The sequence below is a fragment of the Leguminivora glycinivorella genome, chromosome Z (assembly GCF_023078275.1).
Source record: "Leguminivora glycinivorella isolate SPB_JAAS2020 chromosome Z, LegGlyc_1.1, whole genome shotgun sequence".
NCBI classification, from domain to species: Eukaryota; Metazoa; Arthropoda; class Insecta; order Lepidoptera; family Tortricidae; genus Leguminivora; species Leguminivora glycinivorella.
The window spans coordinates 54757366-54770806 of NC_062998.1; the positions used below are offsets into that span (position 1 = coordinate 54757366).

The following is a 13441-nucleotide window of genomic DNA, read 5'->3' on the forward strand; positions in this document are numbered from 1 at the left end:
GGAGCGATCTTTTCAGTGAACGAGCAGGCACAACTATACTTTGTATTGTGAATTGCAGTAGAATTGCAACCTTCAGCTCTTTCGTTTAATATTAAATGATAAGTCTATAATAACAGTTTTCAGTCGATTTGTTATTTCTTATTTGACATTAAACAATACTGGTAATTCAATTATACTTCATCAATTCTTAATGCACTTCAAACATAAATACTAAATAAATAAAATGGCAACGCGTATACCGTACAGTCAACCAATTGGAACCCTAGGCCACTCTTCAACCATAACTATACTGTATTTCTATGTCTTAACTTGTTTTATGTACAATAAAGTGTTTACGTACATACATACATACAACCATGTCAAAATGACAAGCAGTAAAAGATTTCTTGCAATCTGATTTATAACGTCTTTCTGAGGTACGTTTTTTTCTTAGACTTTATCTGTCTATACGGAGTTACATATATGACGACCCTGTAGAATAAAGGTGGTCACATCTGTCAGCCGCATTTGATGTACTTATGAGAAATCGCTCGCTAGTATGAAGACGCTTACGCACCGGAAAGCTGACAACTTACGCACGCATGTTCATTTCATACTCACGAGCGATTTATGCGATGCTGATAGATGTGATTCCACCCTAAGCTACTTGGTCCCACCGCGAGCTAGTAACCTATGAGCTATCGTCTATAAAAACGAACAAAAGATAAGCACTCCCGTGCTAATAAAAGAGACACGGCGATATTTATAGGTGGGCGAGTATAAACATCGCCGTGTCTATTTTATTTACGCGGGAGTGATTATCTTTTGTTCGCTTTTATAGCCGATAGCTCATAGTTACTAGCTCGCGGTGGGACTAGTGCCTAAGCTACCTCACATCAAAGGTATATTCACTGTGCGCGAAGTAGTGGGATGAGCTTGAGTTTCGCATAACATGCAATGCTGCATTTTTTGATTATACAACGACGTCACTTTAAGAGGCAACAGGAGGGATCAATTCTCCATTCAAACTCTCTCGTCCATTCCTCCCTTGTTTTTGAAGCTTGACGCTTGACCAATGATTTTTTAATACGGATTATTATTGTTTTATATGTATCGTACTGTTTAGATATTTTTTTAACCCTTAGAGTCACTTTGTATATCATGCTATACAAAACAAATAAAAAAATAAAAAGGGTACTGCGCCAATGTTTAAAGAGGAATGACTTTTGTAGTACAATTTATAAAGGTGGGTAGAATTTGCATTAAAATACCTTGACGTGTATAAGTGCTCGATAATAACACAATTGGACGAATTGTGCGACCATGAGAAAATCTTTGCGGAGTCATAAGGTAAATTAACATAATTTAATAGAATTTCTTAGAATTCAACCAAAGAAAGCAGTGCCCTTTATTGGAATGATAATAACCTATCTTTCAATGCAATATTTTTGTGTCGGATATATTGTAGTTACGTTTTATTCTCATATTTCCAACACGGTTTAGTATACTATACGTTGCCAACACTCCTGTGAATGAAGTCTGATTTGTTCCGTATGGCATACTATACGTTGCGACTACCACTCTAAATAACTTTAAAACTGTTTATAGTGTTATTAGACTTATTAATACCTATGTTTAATTACAAATCCTGGCAAAACTGCATTTTAATGGCCTCAATACAAAGAGCCCATCATTTTATGGGAATTTGCCTATTCGCGTAGGCTACAAAATGGGAATCAAGATTCCCGGTTTGTAGCCGGTTACGAACTGGGCCAGCGTGGTACCGTTTGGTTACTAAGTTTTTTAACTGGCTACAGAACGGGAATATAGAATTCCCTATTTGTAGCTGGTTACGTATTGGGCCCGAGTTAGGTACTGATCGGAATTTCTACCAAATAAAAGCTAAGACGGTGTAGATACGGACAGACGAACAGAGCGAACTATAAGGGTTCCTATAGTCAACCTAGTTGACTACGAAACCCTAAAAAATTACTCAATGTCAGCATTATTTGAATAAATCATGTAGGTATTCATGACGGTAAAAAAGTCTCATTTTGTAACCATTTTTTTCCCGTTTGGAAGCTGGTTACCAACCATGGCTATAAGAATCGGTAATGATTTAGGCTCATTTTGTAACCAGTTTCAACACGGGATGCTTTTTCCCGTTTCGAAGCTGGTTACCAAACGTGGTTACAAATCGGTAACGGGAAAGTCCTAATTTGAAGCCAGTTACGAAGTGGGATTTTTTTCCCGTTTCCCGGTTACCAAGTTTTAGTCACGAAACGGTACTAAAGGACAATCTGTTCGTCATTCATTACAATCGCCACGGGAGGGGTGGATCTCACAGCTAAGCTGATAGCATTGTATAATACCGAAATTAATTTCCATGCGTTATCAATAATTTGAGAAAAAATATTTAAGTACAACCTTAAATATTTTTTCTCAAATTATTGATATAGTTACGTGTATCAATAACGCATGCATGGCTTCTGAGACGACGTCACTTATAAACTGGCTAATATAAAGAAACAAAATGACCGCCTGAAAAAAATCCGTTATGAACGGTCAGGCAAGTAGAAAATGCACGAAATGTGATGTGCATTTGTGCTACGTGAAGACAAGAAACTGCTTTGTTACTTACCATCGCATTGCATAGGAAGTATAGTATTGCTTAGAATAGTATACATATACCCAGGATCGTTTTTTGTTGAGTTGTTGACAACGTATATTATTCTATACGTAGATTATTTAGGTATTTACAAGTTATAGATTTTTTTTTGTATTTTTTACACTTACTTTGTCACTATAATAAATCTAAAAAAACATTTGAAAACTGCTTTACATTAAAAAAAATGTTGCGACTCTAAGGGTTAAAGGTTCTAGAGGTCATAAAAGCGGCCTAATAGTAATAGATTCTGCCACTATAAAATGTGGCAATAATTCAAAATTGATAACAATTATTAAAAAATTATTGAGATTTTCATATTTTGATCCAATTCGTTAAATTTTGGAGGAGAAAACATAAACAGTCGAGAGCGGCCTTTAGTACCATTTCGAAACTAAAAATTGGTAACCAGCTTCGAAACCGGAAAAAAATCTCAATTCGTAACTGGCTTCAAATTGGGACTTTCCCATTACCGATTCGTAACCACGTTTGGTAACCAGCATCGAAACGGGAAAAAGAATCCCGTGTTGTAACTGGTTATAAAATGAGACTATTTCATTACCGATTCGTAGCCATGGTTGGTAACCAGCTTCCAAACGGAAAAAATATCCCGTATTGTAAATAGTTACAAACTGGGATTTGTTTTGCCGTCATGAACACATGTTTTATTCGAATAATGCTGACATTGAGTAATTTTTTAGGGTTCCGTAGTCAACTAGGTTGACTAACTTATAGTTTCACTCTGTCCGTCCTATATGTACACTGTCCTAGCTTCGATTTGGTAGAATCTTCAATCAATAACTCCGGCCCAATACCTAACAACACGGAATCTTGATTCCCAATTTGTAACCAGTTACAAAACTTAGTTACCAAACGGTACTACTCTGGCCCCATACGTAACCGACTACAAATTTGGAATCAGGATTCCCGGTTTGTAGCCGGTTACGAAATTTTGGCTACCAAGCGGTACTAAACCGAGAGCGGCACCTCGATATTTCGCAATATCTTTCACCTGAATTGTCCTTCCTTAATACACAGTTTATTTAAACAAAATTCAAAAAGAAAGAAAGATTCCTGACCATTTTTAGCGTTTTCGTTCCTGTTGAGTCTTAACACGGCAGACGCAGGTAGGTTCTAGGCTAGATCAAAGGCTATTTCTGCGAAATCTAATTACGAAGAACTAGCAATCAGACCTGTAATAAAAAGTGACCTCTCTTGTTTCTTTACGTACCGAGAAAATTCAAAGAATACTGAATAAAGCCACTCTTGCAAATTCTTGGTTTTAATAAAATTATAATTAGTATAAATTTCTGGTAGGGAGCAAAACTACGTATTTACAGCGAGGGCGGTAATTGAACCCTGAACGAAGCGAATGATTCCATAATTGAATCCTGTGCGCAGAGAAGAAATATATTCCTGACCTTAGTAAGGGATTCAAGTGGTAACGCCCAAGGTAGATATAATTTTGTTACCATACTGTTTTTCACATCACCTATGAAGTAATCCCAAAATGTTTGTAACGCTGTTGTAAAAATATTACGCACTTAATCGTCACAATTTTTTTATACATTATACTATGTGCAAAACTCTTTTTCTCAAACATGCAATGAAATATTGTCTTTACGTTCCTTAAAATGGGCTGGGAAGTATCGCTTTTTGGGCGCAACAACTCGAGAGGACTGTAAAGGGATTTCATATTATTTTTCAGGCCTAGGCCTGCAAAGTAACTTTTTTTTATAAAATATTGTCCTTTAGAGCATTTTTTATTTTATTTCATTGTATGTTTGAGAAAAGCACTATACATGCCTCGGCGTGAAAACGGATTCCCGGCCTCGTATCCCTATCCCACATATACCCACTTGGCCGGAAATCCTCATTTTCCCGGCCTCTGATGTAATGTACTATTTGTTTATATTTTATACTGGCAACATTATATTTTTGAACAGCAAAATGCCCCTTTGCGGATCCTAACAGAGAAACAAGGGCCTCTTTCCGAAATGGTAATGTGAAAAAAATACTTCCCTCACATGCTTCCGCTTCCAAGTACAATAATGTAACATGATTTAGCGTGACGAGCACAGATCTAAGACAACGAAAAAACACGAAAAACATGGATTTAACACGAACGTGCCGAAAGAAGATTATGACGAGTAAAGGACGAGACGGATTAAGATAAAGATGAACAACGAAATTGACCGTAGTTGAGAAAGACCATCGACGATCATGACGAATAAAGAATGGCCGACGAAAGCAGAATCGGACAAATTTAGGAACGTGACGAAAACGAACGAGACGACCCAAGAGTATACCATAGAATCTGGTTACAAAATTGTATGAGAACTGGTTGATAATTGCGCCCTGTAGAGGAGAACATCCGGACATACCAAAGCCAATCGAGTTAAACCGTAGATCCTACGCTCTCGCTGTGGTCAATTCGTCATCATCCTCCTTGCGTTATCCCGGCATTTGCCGCGGCTCATGGGAGCCTGGGGTCCGCTGTGACAACTAATCCCAAGATTTGGCGTAGGCACTAGTTTTACGTAAGCGACTGCCATCTGACCTTCCAACCCAAAGGGTAACTAGGCCTTATTGGAATTAATTAGTCCGGTTTCCTCACGATGTTTTCCTTCACCGAAAAGCAACTGGCAAATATCAAATGACATTTCGCACATAAGTTCCGAAAAACTCATTGGTGGCTCGAACCCGCGACCTCTGGATTGAAAGTCGCACGCTCTTACTATTGTCAATTATCTATTAATATAAATTTTCTTTGGGTCTCAGCATCTTTACATTTCCTCATGTTCCACCATGTTTAGCGTCTCTTTGTTCCAGGTTGTTCTCTCCGCTGGTTCCGCCTGCGCGGCAACCTGCTCTTCTACCTGAAGGGTCCGGAGCCCTGGTACGAGCCCATGGGGGTCATCGTCCTGGGCCACCATCAGGTGAAGACCCAGCCGCCTGACGAGAACGGACACTGGCCCTTTCAGATAGGTAAGGAAGATTCTACTGCTTTCAAGAGTGCCCATTGTGAAATTCCACGCCATTGTTATGCTCCTGGGCTGTTGCTAAAACAACCTGCTGTTCTCAAGAACCTGGACTCCTGGTACGAGCCCATGGGAGTCATAGACCTAGGCCACCGTCAGGTCACACGTCGGACACTGGCGATCAAATATATGAAAGAGACGCGTTCCTAGCACACAGTCTAAGCTCGTGTAGGTGAACGCGTACCGTGCTTGTATGAGTGAGATATGACAGGTTGACTGTTCGCGTTTTAGACAGGCGGTAACTGTGAGGTAACCGAGAGGGGGTGGGCGGCGCTTTCAGCGGGGTGAGGGAGTAGCCATACTATACGATAGTACTCTTTATTATACTGTGGTCAGGTGAAGACCCAGCCGCCTGACGAGAACGGACACTGGCCCTTTCAGATAGGTAAGTAAGATTCTACTGCTTTCTGACCCTTTAGCACAACTTGCCTTGTCGCGCGCGAGTCCATACTTGAAGTGGCGCTTGATGCACAGTTATTATTTTAAGTAAAGTATTGGTTATGGAATGTACATTGTGGTATAGAATAGGCGCTGACTCCACATACATGCTACGGATTACGGAAGCCGCAGCGCTGATCTTCCGTCAGAACCTTAAAAACTTAATACTAAGGGAACGACTTAGAGCAGCGCAAGGCAAGTTGTGCTAAAGGGGCTGGAGGGCCCATTGCGAAAAGCCAACACAGCATGAGGCACTGGTCCCACCGCGAGCTAGTAAACTATGAGCTGTCGGCTATAAAAACGAACAAAAGATAATCACTCCCGCGTAAATAAAAGAGACACGGCGATGTTTACTCGTATAGTTACTCGCCCAGCGGTGAGCTATCAATATCGCCGTGTCTCTTTTATTTGCACAGGAGTGCTTATCTTTTGTTCGTTTTTATAGCCGATAGTTCATATTTATAGCTTACTATGTAGCTCGCGGTGGGACCAGTGCCTTATGCCACCTGATGAGTTCGGGCACTAGCCACTTCAGATTTTGAGTCGTTTCTAATCTACTGAATGGTTCGCACCACGGATGGTAAAAAAAAAAACTAAATCTAAATCGGTTCATCCGTTCGGGAACTACGATGCCACAGACAGACACATACACAAACAGACAGACAGACAAATAGACACGTGAAACTTATAACACCCCGTGGTTTTTGTGTCGGTGGTTAAAAAGGCGATCCTCGTCGTGCCTGACTGTATACGATCTTTATTATTCTATGCAGACAAAACCGTGGGCACAACCTAGTCTTACAATATTCCATCGTTGCTTTTGCTTCATTTAGTAAATGTCAAACGTAATACGATATGAGTTAGTCAGGACAAAAACAACTCTAGGAGAGTCGACGTAAATAGAGCAAGCCTCTCAACTCTCAATGCCCTCGATGGCTTTATTACTTTATAAAAAGCAAAGCTACATTAAATGGCTCTACAATACTCTACATTTTGTAAGCTTTAGTATGCGCCAACTTATCTTGTTACATTACAGTCCCTATATGTATACCTATCCCGAAACAGAAGCGCTGGTGGCCCAGCGGTAAGAGCGTGCGACTTTCAATCCGGAGGTCGCGGGTTCGAAGCCCGGCTCGTACCAATGAGTTTTTCGGAACTTATGTGCGAAATGTCATTTGATATTTGCCAGTCGCTTTTCGGTGAAGGAAAACATCGTGAGGAAACCGGACTAATTCCAATAAGGCCTAGTTACCCTTCGGGTTGGAAGGTCAGATGGCAGTCGCTTTTGTGAAACTAGTGCCTATGCCAAATCTTTTGATTAGTTGTCACAGCGGACCCCAGGCTCCCATGAGCCGCGGCAAATGCCGGGATAACGCAAGGAGGATGATGATGATGTATACCTATCCCTATATACGCGGTGCAGCGTTGTCGTATTTATATGTCTGTAACCAGTTGAAACAGTTGATTGGGATTAATAACAGTAAAACCATCTAACTATATACCTAGAAAACACATGATGCATGAATTCCTTTATTTCTACCATGCTCCACCAATGGACCAGCTGAGGATTTTAAAAACCTGACACAAACTGCGTGTTTGTTTTGTATCTGCAGACTTCTAAATTTTAAGTTTATATAAATGCAAATAATATTATGTGTGTAATGATAAAAATATACGATAAAAAAAATAACCTAACCACAAAATTAAAATTTTGAAAAAAACCTCGACAGCGATATAGTGGACCGATTTTCATAAAACATGGCTAAGAACACTCCCGACTAACTCAGCTTTCAAACAAAAAAAACTAAATCGAAATCGGTTCATCCGTTCGGGAGCTACGATGCCACAGACAGACACACACAGACAGACAAACAGACAGACAGACACGTCAAACTTTTAACACCCCGATGTTTTTGCGTCGGGGGTTAATAAAACGGAAAAGTTACGATTTCTGGTTATATTTGATATTACTATAAAAAATGTAGGCATGTTCTCATAATATGTTCATTCCAGTATGGGACAACGGCGTCAGCTACCGCATGGCGACCCACCACGAGTCTGAACGCACGCTGTGGCTCAAGGCCATACAGATGGCGCCCTACGACAACATCAAGGCGCAGATATCCTCGCTGAGGGACCGGCTCAACAAGATCCGGCCACACGTGGACATAGCCACCTACAGGCTGCAGAGGGGCATCCTTACTGGTGAGGTTTATCTGAAGACACACAGGTGGCGCCATGCAACATCAACAGATCCTGAGGGACCGGCTCAACAAGATCCGGCCACACGTGGACATAGCCACGTACAGGTTGCAGAGGGGCATCCTTACTGGTGAGGTTTATCTGAAGACACACAGGTGGCGCCCTACAACATCAACAGATCCTGAGGGACCGGCTCAACAAGATCCGGCCACACGTGGACATAGCCACCTACAGGCTGCAGAGGGGCATCCTTACTGGTGAGGTTTATCTGAAGACACACAGGTGGCGCCCTGCAACATCAACAGATCCTGAAGGACCGGCTCAACAAGATCCGGCCACACGTGGACATAGCCACCTACAGGCTGCAGAGGGGCGACCTTACTGGTGAGGTTTATCTGAAGACACACAGGTGGCGCCCTGCAACATCAACAGATCCTGAAGGACCGGCTCAACAAGATCCGGCCACACGTGGACATAGCCACCTACAGGCTGCAGAGGGGCGACCTTACTGGTGAGGTTTATCTGAAGACACACAGGTGGCGCCATGCAACATCAACAGATCCTGAAGGACCGGCTCAACAAGATCCGGCCACACGTGGACATAGCCACCTACAGGCTGCAGAGGGGCATCCTTACTGGTGAGGTTTATCTGAAGACACACAGGTGGCGCCCTGCAACATCAACAGATCCTGAAGGACCGGCTCAACAAGATCCGGCCACACGTGGACATAGCCACCTACAGGCTGCAGAGGGGCATCCTTACTGGTGAGGTTTATCTGAAGACACACAGGTGGCGCCATGCAACATCAACAGATCCTGAAGGACCGGCTCAACAAGATCCGGCCACACGTGGACATAGCCACCTACAGGCTGCAGAGGGGCATCCTTACTGGTGAGGTTTATCTGAAGACACACAGGTGGCGCCCTGCAACATCAACAGATCCTGAAGGACCGGCTCAACAAGATCCGGCCACACGTGGACATAGCCACCTACAGGCTGCAGAGGGGCATCCTTACTGGTGAGGTTTATCTGAAGACACACAGGTGGCGCCATGCAACATCAACAGATCCTGAGGGACCGGCTCAACAAGATCCGGCCACACGTGGACATAGCCACCTACAGGCTGCAGAGGGGCATCCTTACTGGTGAGGTTTATCTGAAGACACACAGGTGGCGCCATGCAACATCAACAGATCCTGAGGGACCGGCTCAACAAGATCCGGCCACACGTGGACATAGCCACCTACAGGCTGCAGAGGGGCATCCTTACTGGTGAGGTTTATCTGAAGACACACAGGTGGCGCCCTGCAACATCAACAGATCCTGAAGGACCGGCTCAACAAGATCCGGCCACACGTGGACATAGCCACCTACAGGCTGCAGAGGGGCATCCTTACTGGTGAGGTTTCTCTCTAAACATCCAAATTAGAAACTAATCAATGACCGCTGGTCCTAGAGATTCCAAATATGGCACGTAGGTTCCTTTTAACGTGTAGAAGAGCACTAAGAAAGGATTTTTCAAAATTCTCCTCCTAAGGGGGTGAAAGGGGGTCCAAAGTTTGTATGGGAATACAAGCGAGTTAATTATACTTGTAGTGTTATGAACAGCATTTTGTTTCGGCAGACATGAACGAGGTGCCTCTCTGCGAGCTGGCGCTCTCCTGCGACAACCTACTGTGCGACACGCACGGCCGCCCCCCCTCCCCCCTCGTGGTACTGTACGTGCGGTACCCGAAGGGCCTGTGCGTTCGGTACGGTACCACCGAGGTTGTTGAGGTGAGTCTTACAATGGTTAAGAACTGTAGGTAGGTGCGATAGTGTTCTCCTGCGACACGCATCCCCCATTTAATTTACTATTCACGTATCAAGTAGGTATTAATTATTATATAGATTAGTATTGAAGTCATGATTAAAATGATTGATAAATAATGATTAATTATTAAATAAAACTCTTGAATCAACCTATTAGAATTTGCAGCAAAGCGAAAATCGAGCCTTGAAGAGTTGAAGCGTCATTTGAACTCGAAAATATATAAATGATATACTTAATGAATTCGCTTCTACGCCTGCTAATCACATCAAACCAAACCTCCGAATGGCCTCAGAGGCCTACCACTGACGACGCCGTTCGCAATGGATTCTCTCTAAGGACCACTACTATACTTCTACTTACTGATGTGCCGACGGAAAGTTTCCAAAATTCTGAAATTTTCACATAGACACTTCGGAAACTTTCCATACTTTGTATGGACAATTGTATGGATGGAAACTTTCCATTTCACAAATTTAAATTTCCTTTATTTGTGAAAGTTTCGTGAATTTTTCAAGAAATTAAAGATTTTTTTGGAAAGTTTCTGCAATTTGCACATCACTACTTCTACTACTTCTTTGAAACGTACTAGGGGTTAATCATTGAGAGTACTTATATAGGTAGTCTATGTATTGTAGACGATTTAAAAGTGCTTATTGAAGAATATTTTGACTCCAGATACACGGTCTTAGTACGGGACTTAACCCGTTCTGAAAATATATTGACAACTGATTCAAAAAACCCCGATATAGTGGAGCGATTTTCATGAAACTCCCGACTACCTCAGCTTTCAAACAAAAAAACTAAATCTAAATCGGTTCATCGTTCGGGAGCTACGATGCCATAGACAGACAGACAGACGGACACGGCAAACTTATAACACCCAGTTTTTGCGTCGGGGGTTTATCCACATCGCCTACGATATTCCCGATTCGCGAGCCTCCGCGGTAGGGCCGCCAGGGTACGCAGCCGAATGGCACAAACGCTCACGAAACGATACGCTAGCAGATATCTATCTCTATCGCTCGTGCGTATTGGCGTGACAGAGCTAGACTACCTTTCGCGGCGTTTTCGTTTCGCGTCGTAGAAATGATATTCGGCTGCGGCACCAGGTGATTGCATAACAATTTACAACTCATATTACAAGCGGTAATCCCCCTCCAATTCATTTTATAAGAAAGAGAGTTCCACTTGTAATACAAGTTGTAAATTGTTATGCAATAGGCCCCAGGTGAGCCGCCCTGCATCGCCAGTTGATAAGGGCGGGCCGGGCGCGCCGCACGGCCGCCAGCCTCGCGCCGCGGGGGAGGTGAGGCGGCGGGCTACTCGTAGGCAAGTACCTACCCCTTTATGCACTTACGGTCAGCCAATAATGTTTGAGTTCAAAATATGTTTGAGCTAGGACAAAAAAATGATCCCAACATTTTCTATTATTTTGCATAATTTCCACGTGTAACCGCTGTACAGAGTGTTTGAAAAATGGTAACGAAGTGGAAAATTAAATTTGGGACGCTTTTTTTTACCTAGTAGGATCGAAATGGCTCATGATTCTGAGCAGGAAAAACATTAAACTTACCTATTTTAGAAATAAAATTTTCGCGAAAATGTCCAGAACCCTTTCACAGTGAAAGTCAAAGTGACTGCTATAACAAATAAAGCACGGTGTCAATACGACAGGGTTCTAGAGTGGCCTAGGATTCTAACTGTACATACTGACTGCAACTAAATGCAGAGTTGCAGTCCGTACCTTAAATGTGTTTTTTTATTACAAGCTTATAAATTCTTAATAATATGAGAGTTTATTTCTGAAATAAATTATATTGAATTCAATTTAATAATGTACACTTAATTATAATATAATAATACATTTTTCATTATTAAAAAAAAGCGCTGTGTCCTAGCGGTACCTAAGAGCGTGCGACTTTCGATCCGGAGGTCGCGGGTTCGATCCCCGGCTCGTACCCAATGAGTTTTTCGGAACTTATGTGCGAAATGCCATTTTGATATTTGCAGGGTACCTAACTAGGCCTTATTGGGGTTTTTCCTTCACCGAAAAGCGACTGGAAAATATCAAATGACATTTCGCACATAAGTTCCGAAAAACTCATTGGTACGAGCCGGGCTTCGAACCCGTGACCTCCGGATTGAAAGTCGCACGCTCTTACCGCTAGGCCACCTGGCACTTCGGAATGCTCCAAATCGTATTCGACATTAATTGTATCACGTAGTTCACGTTCAGTATTGTAGTTTATTAAATTATTGATTATCAATGTAACTCGGTGTCGCAATTAGAAGTAACATAATTAATTTAGATAATTATCGGCGAATAATTGACGCAATATACTTCAATCAGATCAATAAACTATTTGAGAGAGATGAGATTAGCCCAGGAGCGGGATAAGTGGCGTACACGAAGGGAGGCCTATGGTCAGCAGTGGGCGATTAACGGCTGAAATGATGAGGATGAATACACTATTTGAAGTATTTAAAATAGGGATGACAGTGTGCTTCCGTGCGTTTGTCGAAATGTTGAAAATAGAACATCTTTTCTGCACTTCTGTTCCCTAAGTGCGTTTTCACATTATCCGATCCGATATCGGATGTAGGAAGGATTTTAAAAGGAAAAAAAATCAAAGATGGCGGCGTTAATATGGAATATCGGTCCGAAATTCGATATCGGATCGGATTTATTTGTGTGATGAGCAAAGATTCTTCCTGAGTCGTGTATGTATTTCGTCGCTTAGCACCATTGAGGTATAATGTACTAGAGAGGACACGGCGAACAAAAAGTTTGCGCCACAAACATAAGTCCAGTGGACTTATGTTGCCTCAGTCAGTCTCTGCGCGTGGTGGGAGGAGGTTGTCTCTGACTGCACACAAATAAAATGAAAAAATGCCTTCCTGTGCTATAAGATACTGTTGAAGTCATACGAGAAAATCTAATAAAAGTGACGGTGTCACATTTCATCGGTTAGTAGACAAGCTATTTTGATCTAACTTAATTTAAGTAATTATTATAATGAAGGGACGGGCTCCTTAAACGCGATGCTATGGCCGCCATTTTGACAACTGGAATCATAGATGAATCGCGCAGACATGACATGTAGGTAATAAGGTATAATAATTGTGATCATATTCTGTTTTCAATATATAATATAAAAATATTTATTTCAATTTATAGTTTTGAATATTACACGGTTCTAATACGAATTTTAGTCGATAATATTATACAATAAGCATGATTTTGAATTATTTCTGAATTATAATTCTCATTATTGACGAAAAATAGTGACACCAAAACTGAA

At 41.9% G+C, this 13441-nt stretch overlaps 1 protein-coding gene across 1 annotated transcript in view; it reads left to right on the forward strand.

Moving 5' to 3' along the window:
• LOC125240526 (inositol polyphosphate-4-phosphatase type I A-like) overlaps nt 1–13441 on the forward strand; it is a 105265-nt gene that overhangs the window by 47660 nt on the left and 44164 nt on the right. The window contains exons 2-4 of the mRNA XM_048148418.1: nt 5477–5632; nt 8137–8328; nt 9951–10102. Of these exons, the coding sequence (XP_048004375.1) occupies nt 5477–5632; nt 8137–8328; nt 9951–10102 (500 nt within the window). The remainder of the gene's footprint in view (nt 1–5476; nt 5633–8136; nt 8329–9950; nt 10103–13441) is intronic.